Genomic DNA, 19,122 nt, shown 5'->3' with positions numbered 1-19,122 from the left:
TATAAAATTAAAACTGGCCATGTTAATGGGAGAATCTCTTTGCACTGCCCGCAAAAAAAACCAGCTCATTTCAGGTCCTTATTTTAACCTAGATGGGAAAAACAGGTTAGGGTATTTGTTAGTGCCCTTAACACCCCTCCCCCCAATTTACTCATTTTGTTAAGGACACATTTAATGAAAGCAACATTGTTCTAGGCACATTAGGGTGGGGAACTGCTCTGCTAGTCACAGCAAGGTCAGCTCTTCATATGCAACTTTATCCCAGGTAAATCTACAATTAGTTTTCAAATGTAAAGAGAACAGGATGTATCCAGATCAGGCAAAGCATTTTCCAAAGAGCTCAGGTCAAACAAAGTTTCAATCAAGAAAGCAAATCCTAGCAGCTACCAATTTGATTTACAAGTCACATTTAAAGGGGCGCTACTGAGAGTTTATCATGCACACAGTGGGAGAAGGAGCCAGAAATCCACACTAGAATTAGGTTAAAGTTGTAAAAAAGCAACAATTCAGAGGTTTGCTGCATCCCCTGAGAAGACAGCGGAGGGGAAGCAGTCAGGTAGGAGAGTATGAGCTAAACTGGCTGCGCAGTGGGAACTGCATTAAAACACCACTCAAGCTAAATATGGTGGGTGGGGGAGGGGAAGCACCAGCTGCATCTCATCACTCCTGCATGGAGCAGATGCACAAACAAATCCCAATCTTGCCCAGACCAGGAGAAGAGGTTCTGTAGGATATGTTGATTGAGAATGGGTCTGTCACCCAAGAGCACACCGGGCCAAAACTGCCTGAAGAACAAACAAACGGTGTTCGGAACACAAATCACCCTACACACAAGAGGATCTAATGGATACTGCTACCTATCGCTCTTAGAGCGAATAGAGGAGAAAAGATAAAAACCTACTAGAGACAGATACTAGCCCTGCTTCTCTGGGGGTCTCTGCGGCACTGACCTCTGTCTCAGATTTAAATGTATTCAAATACAAGACCAGGGTGTGCATCTGGCAATGAGTTCATCTCACACTCACGGCTGCAACCCTCATCCTCCCATACCCTCCACTCCACTCCATCCCGGTTACTCTGATCTCTTGTTGCTATTTTAGTTTAGTTTAGAACACCAGAAAGGATGTCCCTTTTTTACTGTCATCTGTAAAGCATCAGACACACATAGCAGGATAAACAACAGATCACAATGACCACAAGACAGCAATAAGGATTCTCCTAGACTCCCCCCACCCTCCACATCTCTACATGGCTACCACCCTCTGGCTGTGGAGAAGCTCGGGGAGCCGCAATGGGATCCTCGATCTGCTCTGGTTAAGTTGAAACACACAAGTCAGCATGCACGTGTGCTCCAAATTGAGAGGGATACTCAAGTGCAATTCCAAAGAGTTATTTTCCTGTTACAATAAATGAAGGGGGTGAGGGGAGGCAGGCTTCAAGGAAGGGAACATACAGTTAAAAAAAGATCAGATAAAAGCATGGAGGGGAAGAGACCACTCTCCTGAAGGTTTATGGGAAAATCCTCTAATAATGGAGTTAAACAAGCAGCCGGTCTCAATTTCCCCTAGCATCGGAGAGATTATTGCCCAGAATGGGAAGTATCCTTCTACAGAAGGGAGGTTCTGACTTTTCTACCCATCACAAAGAATCCCCATAAAGCATCTCTTAGCCACATGCTCATCTGGAAGGCAACATACATATTGAATTTTCCAAACATTTTTTCCTAGGTAAGATCCTAACAAAGCTTTCCTGGCTAAATGAGATTAACAAAGATTCAGAACAAAATTTCATCATAACTACTTCTTATAAAAAGAGATCTTCCCATCTTTCCCAGCAAGTTCTGGGAAATTCAGAGGAAGTGCAGAGTGGAAAGATTCTCCGTGCCCTCTGTGGGGATTGTTTACTCACCGCATCTTTTTCTGGATTGCATACTTTCACCCAAAGGATGTGATCAAGGAGCCAGTCAATGGGCTTGTCCTTGTAGAACATGAGTATAAACTCCACAATCAGGCTGAGATCCAGCGATTTGAACATCTTTCCTGAAAGCACATTTGGATGGAGAAGAGACAAAGCAGATACAGTATGAAACAAGCAAGATCCAGCAACTGAAAAGAATTACAAGTTCCTCAGGGGAAAAACTGGTTTCTCTCCCTGCATCTCTAACGGAGTTTCAAGTAACCATGGATTTGCGCAGTTGGAGCTTATGCATCAGCATCACTGACGCTGCCTGTACAGTTCTAAAATTAGCATTCGTTATAGAACTGTTGCTAGCGAGTTAGCAACACACAGCGTTATGAGTCCCACTGAAGTCAAGATCAATAGCGAGGAACATTCACACCAGGTGGGGAGGGGACACCAGAGAGGTATGGGTGAAAATGGGATTCATGCACAGTTCTAGCACAGATTATTGTCCTGCCCTGAGACTTCAGGGAAACATCAAACCCCGTTAAATGAATGTAGCCAACACCCAGCAGAGGAATATCCAAACTGCTTGCATAACCATACAGTGCTGCTCCTGAAATAGTTCTCAGCTGATGTAAAATTTCCTCCGGCCCACAGACTGAGCGTGTTATCGCAGGTGCTTCTAGAAGAAGCAACCAGTCACATCCAGGAAGCAAGCCTCTCTGCTGGGCCACTGGGCAGATTTATTTTTTTATTAAAAATGAATCACAATATCAGTAGTTTAATACTTGTGGAAGATGCAACATGGACAAGCACCGTCCCTACCCACTTGTAAGCTAAGTCTCGTAGGAAGCTTTGCCTGTTTAACAGAGCACATCAGTAAAACATTACACCACATAAAAGGCAACAAGAAGCTAGAGACAGTTGCTCTGTGTTTTATCTGAACTGCGTCAACAGGAAGGTGACTGACCCACAGGTTTTCATTCCAGCTGTGTAACTATCCCAGGACCAGGAGGCTCAGGACAGAAAACTTGGAGGTAGTTTATTTCCTGAGCAAGTCAAAGGGTCACTATAAAAGTGTTAGAAGAAGCCAAGCATATGGAATTTACCTTTACTATGGGAAAACGTCTCTAAGCAAGGGGGTTGCTGTTTGTAAGATCTAGCCAGCTGTGTGATAGCCACATTTGGAAGGTGCTGGGGTGGGGAGGGGAGGAAAAAGAGTCAGTTACCAATAAACCCAAGCTGCGAGAATTCCAGGATCATCCACTCCTCAGATGGCTGCTGCAGAGCAAAGTTCTTCATTGTGCTGAGATAGTTTGGTTTGGCTACAATGTCGTCCTCGAGCTACAAGGGGAAAAGGAAACTTAGCACATGCAACAAAAACACATGTTCTGTTCCAGTCTCTCCGCTGCACAACATTCGACACAGGAAGGCAGGAGAAGGTTTTGGCAAAGGCAGAGTTTGTTGTGGGAACATACACTTCTAATCTAATCCAACAGGCTAAAGGAAAACTGACTCCTACTCTTTGTGAATCTCCACCTCTTCCATTCCTGGGCAAAATTCTTTAGCCTGTTTGGCCAAAGGGAACTTTAACAGCTGTGTTGGGTAAGCTGCAGCTCATACATGACAGAAAAGGAACTGCTACTTTTCTAGCCATTAGACCAGGTTCCATTGTAAAGTTTTTCTGCAGTGTGGCACCAGAGGTCGGCAAATTTCAAAGTGAGTCATCCCTCCCACAGTCGCATGCTGCCCATAATGTAGAGCTAATATACTTTGTTTTCAGGAGAATCTACTTCACACTACAATGAAGACTTACATTTTGGCTTGCAAAGGGTTAATCTAACCTGGTCCAAAGTAAATATCTGTGCACGCGCAGAGAGAGAGAGAGAGAGAGAAAATTGAGAGAGACAAAGAGAGAGATGGTTGAAGGAGAAATGCAGAGAAGTTCCTGAATCAGACTTGGGAGGACTGGATGTGAAAGGAAAAGCATATCCTATGGGTATCACATTTGGAGAATAGTCAACACCAGAAACACTCCAACAGCATTTGAATTAACCTCTCCCTTCTTCCACTCCCCCACATCAAAGACTCCACTTTATGTTTTACACACACACACACACACACACACACACACACACACACACACACACCCCTCCCCACATTCACTGGTACAAGATATGTGTCTCAGTGAATTCATACATTCCCACCTCACCATGAAACTTACCTGCACATAGTAAATGCCTTTGGACTGGGCATACATCATTAAAAAGCAGTAATCTAGGTTCTGTTTAGTTCTCCACCTGCAAACCAGACAAATGTGATGAGACCACTGCCCTACTACCAGCCGGCAGATGCTTCATTTGGGGAGTGTGACAGTCTGTGTACCCTTATATTCACCCCTTTTACAGGACTATGATAAATTCTGTACAAAGTATGCCTTGTAAGGTGTCATTTTAAAACTCATAATTTGCTGATCATTATTGTCCTGGTAAAGTATGTGTGGCAACACTGCATGTAAATTTACAAGATTCCTCTGTATGGTATTATTAAGACATGTTCCAAGTCTGGGGGAGCAGCCACAGACCAGTTCCCCAGAGACAAAAGGCTAGCCAACGCCTCAGCCAGGTGTCTACAAAATCAAATGAACCACCGCTTGGTTAAGTGGCCATTCTTTGGCAGGAAAGAGGATGTGGGTGAAAAATCTACATCTTGACAAAGAAATAGCTGGGGGTTCCCATCCACACAGACTGTCTCCTAAATCTCAGTTGGAGATGACTCCTGAATAAGAGAAACAACTATGAGAGAGGAGACATCACAAATTATCCCTCCTTTTCTCTCAACGGCATCCACAACACCTGAAGGACAAAGGAAAAAGCTTTGGATGGGGGAAGGGATCCTGACTAAAAGGAATTCAGCCAGTAAAACTGCTAGAACATGCGGTGAGAGAGACTTTGCTTTGAATTCACTTAGCTTGTTAAATTAGGCATTAGTTGCATTTTACTTTTATTTTCTTGTAACCCCAATTCTGACTTTTATGCCTCATTACTTGTAGTCACTTAAAATCTATCTTCTGTAGATAATACACTTGTTTTATCTAAACGTGTGTGTGTGTGTGTGTAAGTAAAAGTAACACTCCATTTGGGATATTAATAAAATGACAGACTTTATATGAGCTTGCATTGTCCAGGAGAGAGCTGGCCAGTACAAGACACACATTTCTGGGGGAAAGTCTGGGACTGGGAATTTGCTGGTGTTGCTCTGCAGTGTAACACATGGCTGGCTATAGCATACTATAACTGGGAGTAATTTACATGCTGGAGACTGTGTGTGAGCAGACCAGGAGTGGCTGCTCTCACAGCGAAGCAGTGTTAAAAGGCATCCCGGATTGGAGAACTGAGGGGACAGAGCTGTTAATCAGTCTAGATTGTACCCTGGGTAATGTCACAGGGAGCCAACACAATACACCTTTCACTTTCACCAGAGGAGAAGATGGGATAAAGAAAGCCTGTTCTTTACAGTATGATTAGTTTGGAGTTAACTGGAAAACAAATGGCTTCTCGAGGTAAGTATCCTGTAGCTTAGCAGCATTGTCTCAGTTTGACTTGTAGAAAATAGACATGGGTAACACAGCACAGCAAGCCAAGCCAAATGAAGAAAACAACAATGCATATTCACTAGGTCCTTAATTCTCACAAAAAGCAAATTTAAGGGCCCTGCATAAATCCACAGAAGCGTTTATCCCTTCTGAGTCAGGAGTACAGAGAATGTAAGTATTACTTATTCAGATTTTTAAATCATCTGGTATTACCTGACTCTTTCCTTAGGGTCGCCAAAAGATTCCCGGAGGCGAGAAAAGTCTGGATAGAAATGTGGAGAGGGGGAAATGACTTCCAGGAGACCAGAGTGTATTTCCTTGGGGAACCTGAGAGAGAAAGGTGGAAGCAGGCAATTGCTGTACCAGGCGTAACATGACAGATTCAAACTGAAGTCACTTGGAAAACACCAGACCGTGGAGCCAAACAAAATTAACCTCCAAGATAAAACCTCTGTAGTAGTGAATGCACTTGCAGGCTTAGTTCTAACAGAAGGACACCAACAGGGTACTTGTCATGGGATTTTAAATCTCCTCTTCCCCCAACTGTTTCTAACAGCCCCATGTAAGCCTGGAACTGCCATCTGTTGTATACCAGTATTCGTCTCTCTACTACATGCAAACATGTGGATTTGTTATGGTAGGTTGCTCAGGGATGCTGGGCTGATAGCACAGATTTTCTTTTTTAAGTGATCCACGAGTGTTGTGTGTGGAATGCCTCAAACACTGGCAGGAGGAACAACACTCACCACATAAGGGAATCTAAGCCTGATTTCTTCCTTTTAGGTTCCTCCCCTCAAGTCACACTGTCCAGTTCCCACTGTGCTACAATACTCAACTTGGCTATAAGGTGGCATCCCTGTAGGAGCACCAAGTTGGCACATTTGGGAGAGGAGGGGAATACCATCAGGGGTGTTAATAAGCATATGAGGAGGTTTTGCAGAGATTCTAGAATATTTTAAAGGTAACATGGCAAAGCCCCAGCACATGCTTTAAAAAAGGTCACTTATGAGACCATCCCCCCATAAACTCACTCCAGTGGGTTCCTGTGAGGCAGCAGAGTGGGAGCAGAACAGCTAGCACTTCAGAGGTGGAGGAACCTGAAGAAGCAATTTGGATCCACTGATGTCTAAGTGTCCCACCTACCACTTCTGCATGTAACCCCTTAAAAATACTAGTCTGTTTTGAAGAAAAACAAACATTTATTTACATGTCAAGCCCTACAGACAATTAGCTTGACCCCAGCAAATCTGGGGGACCCAAAGTCTGATTTACTAATATAAGGTGAATATGCAGGTGTTTGCAAAGTGTCACAGGAAATGCCAGTTTGCAGAGATTATATTATGCTTATTTGGTAGGTTATCAAAACCATTGTAGTTGGTCTTCGTGGTTATTAGAAGACCACCAGGAATGTTGCCTGTTTTCTACTGCTGATCTGATTTCCTGTCGTGCCAAACAAAGCTACCAAAGTCTATTTTCTGTGATATGGTTAAGAACAATTTAAAGGGTCACTGTCAATTAAAAAAAAAAGTCACTTGTCTGAAAAATGTGTACCCATTATTGTTACAAACAATATCCAAATACAGTATTACTGTAACTGCAAGGGATTAGACAGAAAGGCAGCTTTCCTCCAGTGTTTTACACTGTACATTTTGACAGCACTCTGTGTATCATCAGTAAGGCTAAGTTTTTGTCATGGATATTTTTAGTAAAAGTCATGGACAGGTCACGGGAAATAAACAAAAATTAATGGCAGCCTGTGGTCTGTCCCTGACTTTTACTAAAAATATCTGTGGGAGCTCTGGGGTCCCCCTGCCCCTGGGGCGGGGCTAGCGTGGGGTCCCCTCGCCCCGGGCAGCTGGTAGCTACAGGGTCCCCCCGCCTGCCTGCCGCAGGGTCCCTCACCTGCTTATTGCGGCATGGGGTCCGCCCACCAGGTTGGGGGCTGGGAGCTGCAAGGGCGGGGCTGGCTGGGAGCTGCAAGGGCGGGGCTGGCTGGGAGCTCCAGCCCCAGGGTAGAAAATGTCACGGAGCTCAATGGAAGTCACAGATTCCATGACTTCCATGACATAATCGTAGCCTTAATCACCAGTTTCATTGTTTAACCCCTATAGTCAGTCAGTCAGTCTCCCTTATTTATGTGTGAGCATTTACGCAGCAAGGGGCGGAACAGACATGACTGACAGAGACTCCAAGACAGTAGTTCCCAAAACTACTTTTAACTTGTTTTTTTAATTGATAACATTTCCAGCTGACATCATGGTGTTCCTTTAAATTACCGTTCCGCAAGCGATATCTGAAACATGGCTTCTCATTACAAATGCTGGGACATTGATGAAGGAGCACTTGAACTTAGACTGTAGGCTTTCCCCCTCCAATTGAATTTTAGAGATAATTTATGAATTTATTTGGGGGGGGGGAAATCAAATCACTAAGTTAATGAAAGTTTTAGACCTTTCACAGAGGAGCCCTTCCTTCGAGAGTGCCTGGTAATTCCATCAGGGTACATCAGACAATCAGCTCATTATCCCCTGCTAAGTACACACTCCTGTCACAAAAGGCAGAAGGGTGGATCTGCCTCACTTTGCACAGCAAGACAGAGGGCTCTGTTTCAGCTCTTCTACAAGTGCAGTAGGAATACAATGCTCTTCTGCTTTTCTATTATTGGAAGCATGTCCCAAGTCCTCTCCCATCACCAGCTCAGGAATTGAATTGAGCCATTAGGTCACATCGTCCTTTTAAAAGTCTTGCTCTTAAGGTTACTGGGGTTCTTTGGAAACATGCAGACACGGAAGCTGGACTGGATTCAGAGCCTCTGTTGTTACAATTGCTTTCTTCTTCCTCTTTGAGCGCTGATTCTGCTAATGCCTAGACCAGCTCTCTAATAACCATCTACCACAGGTTTCTCTCCCTCACTTAGCAATCATAAAGCTGTGGCAGCCACTGTATCTCTGGGGCAGAAGTTTGTTACACTAACATGTAATTCCAGAGAGATCAGTGCCAGAGAAGGAATGCAACCTAACCTGGTGTAGCAAAAAGGGGCACGGAAATGGACACTTAGGCGGTAACAGCCTTATTTTGGTTTGAGATCATGTGTGCCAGTCATGCAGTTCACTTGCTCTGACTCTATGAGCAGGCAGGATGCTGAACTATATGAGAATAGGACCTCCCACAGGATGACTGTAAATATAAATAATCCATCTTCTCATAACACCGGACAGGAAGAGCGACTCAGATGGCAAGATCATGTGCACTGAGTACATGAAAGCACAAGACTGGTTGGATACGATCAGAAAAAAATTAAAGTTACAATACCATGTATTGATTTAGACTGAGATGAATTTGAGATCAGCTTAATTAAGAGACCGGATGAGACTCTAGAATTTATAACGGAAAAATCAAGCAAACAAAAAGACATTTATTTTCTTTAACGAGGCTTTGTTACATGCAGGGTAATGAATGGGAATTGCTTACAAGTTTTTGATGTTTTCTGCCACTCCAGTTGTATACTGTTCATCTGTCTGAAAATAAAAAGTTAAACATTGTAAGAAGAGATCATACAGTTTCAGAGAAACCAACCATCAATACTTTAAATGCCTCATCCGGATTTATTCTCTGCCCGGGCCTGCATCTCAGAAGCCACTGCTAGTACTCCCTAGTCTGCACTGTCAACACTTCCATACTCCATTCATTCATTCATCCATCCATCTCCAGGCCATCTTCTGTATGGCCCTTGTGCCTGAAATCCCCTCCTCATTTTGGTGGATCAAAACCGAACTCTTCTTCAAATCCCTCTGGTCTGGCCAGCGTTAAATCAAATAAAAATACTAAGTGTCTGGGGCCAAGGATCACATCCTCCTCTATTTTCTGTATGGTGCCAAGCAGGCTGTTGGCATTTAACTAAATGAACAGTCCCTGACAGACAAGGAATTCTACCTTTGTCAGCAAAACAGAGGGGTTTCTATTATAACATGTATTTATATTTTGGGTTAATTTCAGCTGCAAACCTGAATCTCTCAGTTGGTCCTAAGATTTGACCTGGTCACTCTCAGTAGCTCAGGGGAAAAGGCTAATCATGCTTCATGACACCAATAGAAAAGATATAAATGCAAAGACTCATGCAGGGGACCAGTGGAGAGAAAATAAGATCCCATGCCCTCTATTCCAGAATGCTGGATCAAGAGGCCTCCTAAGATTTTACTGCTCTGAGTGGTTCCACTGCTTTTGAAACAGCGAACACAAGTCCTAGGCTGGGATCTGCAAAGGAGAGATGACGACTTTTACCATCACCAGGAGTAAGTGCTAAACAATTGCTTGCAATGTCCTGTTCGGTCCCAGATGGTGTCAGATTTGGTGCCATGTTGGGGTGAAGAGTGAGCTGTCAGGGGTTTATGACAGAAGCCAAGGCCAGTGCTTTACCCAGAAAAACAACAAGTCAAGTTTTTCTAGAGAGACAAGCTCCTCTTCTCCAGGGGTTCTCAGAACCACCGCGAGAGACTGATTTCTTACCCTGGCAGAGCCGGGAAAACAGCTACAAAAAGGAAAGAAGATGGCCTTATATTCTGGGAGCGAACACACAACTCCCATCTGTCACTATAACTGCCTCAGCACTTGGCATCGGATACCAAACACCACATCTGCCCACACATGCCAGCCTGCTTTGAATGATGATGTAGGGGAGGAATGGGGCTCCTCCCCATCATGACAGCAAATTGCAATGTAGCAAACCCACTCCAAGAGGACTCTTCCTATTACAGCTGTGTCTAACTGCTCTGACAGGGACAGCTGTCCCAGTGCCAACGCAGCTAGAGGATGCAGGCTGGAGTCTTACAACGTAATTAGCAGGCTGCTTCCCTTGGTGACCCAGTGGAATATTTTTCACAACTCATAGGAAGGAAGTTAGCTGCCACAGCCAGATACTGTTGAATTGGGAGTTGGTTCTCAGTTTCTGAAATACTCTGCATTTTAGAGGCAGCCATTAAAACCCCTCAGGATGGAGCCCATATCACCACAATGATGTCAGTTCTCTTATCTTTGCCCCTGCTCCTCCCAAGACTACAGTGGCAGCTTGTTGTTGCCTGGATTCGTCAAGCTATCTGATGACCGTTCAAATCTCAGACCATCTTTTATATCATTTTCTACCCTAGGCCTGAAGGCTCGTGACCCACAGGCCGTGATGTACGAAGAAATGCACTGTCTGGATTGGGTGTGTAACAAGCATAGCAATAGTTCACACTTCTATAGCGCCCTCCTGCAGATCTTGCAACACCTGACAGTTAAAAGGATAGAGTCTACTGACTCCTTCTGTCTGAAGTAGTTTTACCTTCTATTGTTACCTGTAACATCTGCTATGACTGTAACTGAGACATGAGAAAGATTTCCTCTGTTTTTGTGCATTTGGCAATTTATTTAAGCATTAATTTCACTGTTTCTCCACGATCAGTTTTCCCTATCTGAGACAGTCTGTCATACTTCAAAAGAAGGAAAAAAAATTTAAATTATAGTGAGGGGAAAAAAAATTTGGCAGGGGGAACTCAGTACCTGAAAATTCTTGCGAATCAATTTAAAAAAAAAAGGTAATTTCACATTGATGCTTCCCTTTAAATCCTCACACGATTTCTGTGAGGTCCATTTCAGACACGTACATTAAAGCACAAAGGCATTAAGTGACTTGCCCAAAATCGCAGCCTGCCAATCAAGCAGATTAGGAGAGAATCAAACCCATACCCCCCAGTCCCAGGAGGAACCTACTAATCCAACCCCCACCCTTAGCACTTTGGATAGCAGCCACTCGCTCCTCAAGAGAACGCTTTCCTTTTGTATAAAAAACGCAAGCTAGAGACCTGTAAGCATAACGCCACTCAAACCATCTAATTGCTGGTAAACAGGTAGAAAACAGGTATTTATCTTCACTCTGCTCCCAGCAACACACCACTGAGGTTTTGCTTGCTCAGTGGATTTCTGAAAACTAAGACAAATGCATTTTAGGCTTGAGAAAATAATCCAGAGGGGAAAGTGGTGGCGAAAAATAACCATATAAACCCCTAGATAAAAGCAGCTCTAGTGGATTAACACACCAAGGCTTTGTAGCTCCTGAATTTAGCAACTGATTCTGGCCCCAGGCATCAGTGCAACAAAATAGGCTAGTCTCAGCCTTGGAGAAATGGGCTGGGGGATTGCAGAGAAAACATGATGGAGTCTTGGGAGGGCAGCATGAACCAGTGGAGTGGTGTTTGCAGGGCTTCAGTCAACAGCTGCTTTGGAGTTTGTAGGAGTGAGGTTAATGAGCACGACTTAAATGAAAAAGATGAATGCATGGGCCATGTTGGCGGCTATAATGTAATCATCTGCTAACATATTGACCCTCTGTAGAAGAGCACATCCAAGCACTATTTCACATTAAAAACAGGCTGCTGGCCCCCATCAGGGGGATGTGCCTGATGAACCTTGTCAGACAACAGCCCAAGGTTGGGCTTATCTGCCTCTACAGCGGTGGATCTGGCCCTCATCCATGAGAAGACATCCTGCTGTTTTATGGCTGCATTCAGCCTCCTGGACCAGCACCAAGTCCCTGTCAGACGGAGAAAGGGGATGAAGAGCTGATGAAGCGGGATAAATAGATACAAGGGTCACGTTACCTCAGCAATCATAACAACAATCACAGTGTCCTCCTTTTCCTGCTGGGTGAGCTCTGAGATCAGGGAGTTCAGGGTGTCCGTAAGGTATGAATGCACCTCTCGCTTCACGCTGGGGATTCCCATCACTATGGACACTGCTCAGAACCAAAGCAAAGTGTTTTCAGAAAGACGAACACAGGGCAATGGGCCAGGAAAACAAACAAGACTGTTCACTCAGCCCCCGAAGTCTCACTTTCTACTGGCTTTTAGCACTATGTTCCATCAATAGGAAAATGGGCTAGGGATCAAAACCCCTGTGGCTACCCAGGGCTAATTCACTGAATTATCCCTATCAGCAGGTTAACTTTTTTCTGATGAACAGTTTGGCCAGGAAACAAAAAGGAACGGAGTGCTAGCATGCAGGGCCTCCCTTTGAAGCATTCAGTACAGTTATTACAGCTTTAAGACTGATATTTAGGAAATGCTGCAAAGTGTTCCTCTTCAGAAAGGCCTTTCAACCCTAAAAAGACACTCAACACTGAGACCTCTTCTGCCCAGAACAGGCCAACCAACAAAACCCTTAACAAATCAACATTAAAAAAAGTAAATTAATAAAAGTTAAAAAAACCAATCAAACAAAAACCCCTATCCCAAGCAGAGTTTTTACCCCAAGAAGAGGAAAAGTTCCAGGGACTCCATGAAGTCCACTAGGGGCTTTGCCATTCCATTGACTTTACATGGGAGCAGCTCAGATACTATACTGAGGGGTGGCAGTAAGACCGACCAACTGACAGACACGTCAAATATCACTTTAGGTCTGGTTAAAGCACAGACTGTATCTCCCTGCATCTCTTAACTTAAGAAGGGTTACACTCTGCGCATCCACCCTAAGGCACTGATGCAGTGAGGAAGCCTGCATGGAACGTGGTCCCCTACTTCCAGTCCTGCTCATCTCAAGCCAGGAATGGAGGGGAGGAGAAGGGCACACGTAAAGTGAAGGGAAGAGACATTGGATCTTGGTGCTGATGCAGCTGCTTTTACCTCCAGTGCGTCCCTGTCCCACATGCACAGCTGGTTGTAGACTGTTCTCCTTGGACAGCAAATGTGGCAAATGATGAAAGATGGTGGGAAGATGCAGCACATTCTTGTTGGTGATATTCCAGAGTTTTAATTTGGTTTCATCTTAAAGGAGGAAAAGGAAGTCAATATGCAGGATACCATACAGGAAACCCCCTCACAGGGCAATCTGGCCATTTTAGACTATCACTAGATTAATCCACCCAGCCTCCTCAGTGTGCACCCACAACTCCCACTAACGTAAGTGGGAGTTGTGTGTAAAGGCACTGAATAAGGTCCAAAATCTTTGAGGGGAGGAGAACGAAGATCAATCAGATTTTATCAAAAAGATCCAATTTTCCCATCCAATCAACTTTTGCACTTTGAAATAAGAGAGCAAATCTAAACCCTCCACTGTGACCTGCGTTTCATAAACGTTCAATACCGAGCATACAGTTGGTGGTAAAAGCTCATGAGCAAGCACGTTAGCGTATATTATCTGCAGAGGCTTGATTCAATGGCTAACGGTGCACGTCTAATGGCCATCTCCATTCAAATAGATTTTCTGAACCTCTTAAGCCCCTCATGCTAAATCAGAGACGATCTGGACCTTGGCCTATGCTTGCCCATCCTATCTGCAGCCCTACACAAACACACACCTCACTACCTCCTCTATAGCAAGAGCTTCTCTCTGTTAAAAGTCTGATTCACCAGATAAACTGCTCCATGTCCGGTTTACGTCCCGTAGGGCCTGCTTCTCCGAGATCGCTCTCTTTATCTCGTCTAGGACCAGGTTCAACTCCTTGGAGCGCTTTAGGCTCTCCTGTTCAGCAGCATGCAGACGGTCCCTGAGCGCTAGGAACTCTCGCTGATAGATATCCACCACCTCACCTGTGGAGAGAGAAGAGAGAGGAAACACGTTCTTCCCCTGCTGTGGCAGGTTCCAAAAGGCAAAGTGTCATTAATCAGCCATTCTCCCACTCCGCAGCCCTAGGCACCAAACCTAAAACAGAGGGAGGGAGAAGTATTGCCAAATCACTGGCTGATTCGGAGGTAACGGCTCACCCATGTGTGCTTCACAGCAAGCAAAACTGTCAGAGCACTGGCCATTTTACCTGAGGGCTCTATAATACAGGCAGAGCGGGTAGCACCACTTACTAGTGTTGCCTGGCCCTTCCTGTTAAAACACCCTGTTGTCAGTTGCTTATAAAACTTTCCCTCCTACTGTGAAGGAAACTGGCAGTGGTGGAGGGGGAGAACAGGACTGGGACTCAGTTGCCTTGGGGGAGACACAGATTTGAGAGGCTTGGGGGGAAGACTGGGAGTGGCTGGATAAGGATCCAGTGAGGGAATGAGGGCAGGGGAGACAGATCTGACAAGGAGCTGGGGCCTGGGCGGTGAGTATTGTAAGCAAGGGGAGGCTTTGCCTTCCCAAACAGCCTGCCGTGGCCTCATCCCGAGGCCAGCATGCCTCCTCCAGCAACTCAGGGCTGCCAGGGCGGCTGGTGCTGGGCCGTGCTGGCCGCCTGGAGCCCCAAGGCTGGGGGCGCAGTGACCGCGCCGCCCAAGGGCTGTGGCGCACCCAGGCTGGGGCCTCGCCCCCCTCCCACACCTGGAGGCAGTGGGGCCATGGTGGGGGTGCTTTGGGTTCCTGCGGGGGAGGGGAAAGTAGAAGGGGAGCAGGGTCTCTGGCACGGCGGGAGGGTTCAGGGGTTAGCCTCTGCGGGTGGCTGGGTCACCGGCCGCCCATGAGCTGGGGTGTGGGAGGAAAACCTGGACAGCCTGGGCAATGAGATGAGTGAAGGAGCCAGTGAGGGGTGAGGCTGGGGAAGAAGCTAAGGGATGAGGATTGAGATTGGATGAGCAGCCCCAAAAGGAAGACACGGACCGGGAGCCAGTGACTAGGGAGGTGGCCAGAGGAGATGTCAGCAGGTGGGGAAGTGGAACTGGTTGGGTGAGGAGACTGGGGACAAGGAGCTGGGGCAGGAGTGGGAGGACTGGACTGTGGAGGGGGAGACACTGGGGAGAGGTGGGAATTGGGGCTCTGACAGATGGGGAGACCAGGATTGCACGGTCAAGGAAACTGGGACTGGGAAGATTAGCCTGAGGAAGTGGAGACTGGGACAAGGAGCCAGGGTAGGGACAGGCTGCAGGAGACAGCACAGAAAGGGTCACACTTGGAGAAGAATCTGTGCCCATGAGAGCACACGCCCCTGCAGAGCTTGGAACGGAACCCAAGATTCTTGTCTCAACATTCCTCTGCGGTCAGCAAATCCTTGTGAAACACACTGGCAGAGTGGGTGTCTCACCCCCTTCATCATCATTGTTTGAATTACCATAGCAGGTACAATCCCCAGTCACGGACCAGGACTCCACGGTGCTGGGGACTGTACAAACAGAACAAAAAGATAGTCCCTGCCACAGAGAACTTACAGTGTAAATATAAGACAACAGATGATACCATACAGACAGATGGGGGAGTATAAAGGAAACAATGAGACACTATTGGGTCAGCACGACAGGCAGAGGTTTCAGCACAGTAGCAGCTCAGCTGGTAAATTTTTGTGGGCTCCATGGAAAAGGAGAGTGTGGCAGGGCAGGGGTAAAACCCCTTGATTGCCCTGCTAAAATGCTGGCTAAGCCCTGCTTTCGGGCACAGAGGCCGGGGCAGAGGCTCAAAGCAGCCAGCAGGGAGCCCAGCTGCAGGCCCTAAGGAGGGCTGGCTACTGCAATAGACTGAGCTAAGCAGGGACAGCTGGGCTGAAGGCTGGGAGGGCTATAAAAGCCCCGAACAAAACTCAGCCAGGAGGCTGGCCTGGGAGGGGACAGGAGGCTACAGCGCTGTCTCCTCACCACAGGAAGGGAACCTCAAGGGCCAAGAGACCCTGGAAAGGGAATAACTGTTGGGGGATAAAGGAGACTAGATGGTGGCACTGTAAAATAAAGCACAAGGGTGAAACACCGGAAGAAGGCGCGAGAACTCCTATTTTATCAGCCTAAGCACAGGGCGAGAAGGAGGAAACCTGTGCGGACCCTGTGACAGAGTTTGAAAGAGGCTAAGGAGATAACTCTGCAGATGGTTGGGGGGAGGTCCTCTCAAGTGCAAGTGGCAACATAAGATAAAGCACAAAGGTGTTTGTTTGAAAGTTTAACAAGGGAACAATGGAAGCAGGCATCGTGGGCTGATTGGTGGCAAAAGCTGACATCTCGATAGTGATCCCTAGTGAAGAGAAGAGCCCTGAAAGTGAAGACAAGTAATTTATGTTTGATGCAATAGAGAGGAGGAGCCCATTACAAACTACTGCTCCTATCAGTTACTCTGTTATCTCCAGCGGCAGAGAGCTATGCAGTGGATCTAAAACTTCCAACCCTGCGGATGACCCATGTGTTTGTCAATATGCCGCCACATAAGGGAATTTCTATTTTTGCAGTTTGCTTTTTTAGAAACTTAGGAAATTACGTATAAGAAACCTAGCTAAAATATTAAAATTGCAAAGTCAAGAACTCAAAAGTTTGGCAATGCAGAATTAAGACTGTCTCTGCAACCTTGTGCATGTGTGTTATGATATGCTTTAATTACTATTTTTTCCAAAGGACCCCTGGCTCATTTAGTGCACAGGATGGCTGAATCAGGACTGTGTAGTAAAGGAGACTGTGGTCTGTAAGATCCCTGCCTCATTTGTTGAGGAAGTTAGAAAGGATGTGGAGAGTGGGTGAAAAAAAGAAAGGATGGTCTTATAGTGCTGCCCTCGATCATTATATTCTATCCTTACCTCTGCCACAGAGTTCTTATGTGATCCTGGTCAAGTCACTTATATCAAACTGTTCACAGGTGCCCATTAATTGTATATCCATCAATTTCTATATGCCCAACTTGAGACTCTGCAGTCTGACTTGTAGAAGTGCTGAGCACTCACATAATAGAGTTGGCTGGAAATTTTCCCCATGAAACCAAGTTTTGTTGGAAAATGCTACTCTAAACTGGAAATGTCTTGTGAAAACAGTTCAGGTTTGAAGAAATTTTGTCGAAACACAGGCAGGATTCTGTCAGATACCTGCCCGGGTTCCCTATCAGCTCGCCTGGTGGGCCGCTGGGGACCAGCGGCTCCAGGGCCATTCTGCCATGCCAGGGTTTCCAGGCTTCCTACCATGGAGCTGGGAGCCTGAAAACCATTAGAGCCCCTGGTCTAGCACAGGTACCATTAATGCTGGTACTGAGTGCTTGACTTTGTGACCTTAATAGTGTTCTTTGAACATTGGTTTGTGTGTGTAATCCCATTTAGAACGATAAATATTTACAGTTCTGCCTCAAGTCTATACCCTGGAGCAAGAGTCCAGAATCTACAGGCAATTATAGTAGCAAAGCTATAGTTAAAGCACAATCTCGATTTCTCTTTTTGACTCAGTTTTCCAGGGGGTTAATATATAACCTGGCTGATTTTAAAGTCACCTTGGGTTGAAAATGTGCTATATAAAAATTGCCCATGTTGTTAAAGATTTCCTACAAGGGAAAAGAAATTGGGCATTTGCCCTTCTCCGCTTCTTTATAATGTACAGTGTAAAGGTGACCTGAACGCTGGGTTTAAAAACAAAGCAAAGAGACATTCCAAGTGTGTGTAAAATGGAAAGCATGTCCAGGTGTGTGTACCTGACAGCACACGAGAGTCTGAATTACAATACGCATGCCTCCAAGACTGTGCAAGTTTGAGAGCACATGTCCAAGGGATGTTTATGAGTCAGAGAAGAGGGGGTGTGCACATGCAAATGAGCGTTCATGGGTGGTATGTGGGGTGGATGGGAAGGGTGGGCTACCAGATTTTTGCCTGTCAAACCTTGGTAGTTCTGCAAGGCTGAATTAAGCCATGAGTGCTAATGATACACATGCTTTGCTCCTCCAGCAAAACTAGAGAAGACCAGCTTGATGCTCCTGATAGCCTTGGCTTCTCTCCCCCCCCCTTTTTTTTAAACTTTTGAACTTCATTTAAACAAAACACAGCACAGCACATCCTGGGTCTCTCTTATACATCACAGGGGAACCAAAGAAGGCACGAGCCCAATTTAAAAAAAAATCCTTTGTAGGTCACAGCTTTAAGAGTCCCTCAGGGCAGCACTTTCATCTTTTGTTCATGCTGCCCTGAGCGATTTCCGTATATGAAGCAGCACCAGAAGCTTCTGAAAATGACAGAGCTATGTCCAAGTGAGGGTGAAGTTATCAGGACTTCGTTGAACCGGCTTTCAAATCACTTTGCAAAAGGGGATGCCGCCACACAAGACGATGTTATTGTTTTTACTATGGCAACTCAGAACAGCAGCCAGAAAAGACACAAAAAATAGCTGTCTCCTGCATGAAACTCTCCAGTTTATTTTCCACTCTCCAGATAGTACTATGTACCAACTGCAGTGTGGCATCCAAGAAGTGGGGAAGCTGGTAAGAAGGAAAAACAGACTGGTTAGATTAAAATTCTAGTTTAAAAGCTCAGTAATAACATTGCTTCCTCGCTTCATAAATATGAACTACTTGGACATACAGCTAGAAATAGTGCAACCATCACTCCGACCCACTCCAGGATGGGGTATGGAAATCACAGCCAGGACCAAAAGCCAAATCTCCAGCTGTGTCCATGGTCCCAGCTGCTTCAAGTGGATCAGTGTGAATAATTAAGGACAGGGTGCAGGACCTCAGCCTGAACAGATTGTGTTCTTTGTCAGATGGCACAAGAAGGCTCTTGGGATGATAAAAAACAACCACCCAAAAAACTTGTGGGTGGAGTGGGCATTTAAAGAAATACACTTTATTAATAAACAGCCTTTTGTTAAAGTATTTTGTAAGTTATGTTTCTGATTAGAGGTATTAGCGAGACAAGGAAGGTGAGGTAATTTCTTTTATTGGACCAACTTCTGTTGGTGACAGAGACAAGCTTTAGAACTTACACGGAGGCAGTCAGCTTCACAGTA

General features: G+C 45.5%; 1 protein-coding gene across 2 annotated transcripts in view; it reads right to left on the bottom strand.

Annotated features, from left to right (window-relative positions):
- Positions 1-19,122, bottom strand: part of MGAT4B (alpha-1,3-mannosyl-glycoprotein 4-beta-N-acetylglucosaminyltransferase B) — a 105,657-nt gene that overhangs the window by 15,576 nt on the left and 70,959 nt on the right. For both annotated transcript variants that reach the window (XM_039485727.1, XM_039485726.1), the window contains exons 2-9: positions 13,879-14,058; positions 13,153-13,293; positions 12,133-12,266; positions 8,969-9,015; positions 5,711-5,824; positions 4,127-4,202; positions 3,132-3,246; positions 1,909-2,039 (exon numbers count right to left, since the gene is read on the bottom strand). In XM_039485727.1, coding sequence (XP_039341661.1) covers positions 1,909-2,039; positions 3,132-3,246; positions 4,127-4,202; positions 5,711-5,824; positions 8,969-9,015; positions 12,133-12,266; positions 13,153-13,293; positions 13,879-14,058 — 938 coding nt within the window. The remainder of the gene's footprint in view (positions 1-1,908; positions 2,040-3,131; positions 3,247-4,126; positions 4,203-5,710; positions 5,825-8,968; positions 9,016-12,132; positions 12,267-13,152; positions 13,294-13,878; positions 14,059-19,122) is intronic.

Source organism: Mauremys reevesii, linkage group 8 (assembly GCF_016161935.1).
Source record: "Mauremys reevesii isolate NIE-2019 linkage group 8, ASM1616193v1, whole genome shotgun sequence".
Taxonomy (NCBI): domain Eukaryota; kingdom Metazoa; phylum Chordata; order Testudines; family Geoemydidae; genus Mauremys; species Mauremys reevesii.
Note: the sequence above shows the minus strand (reverse complement) of the source record. Positions and strands in the feature narration are given on the sequence as shown.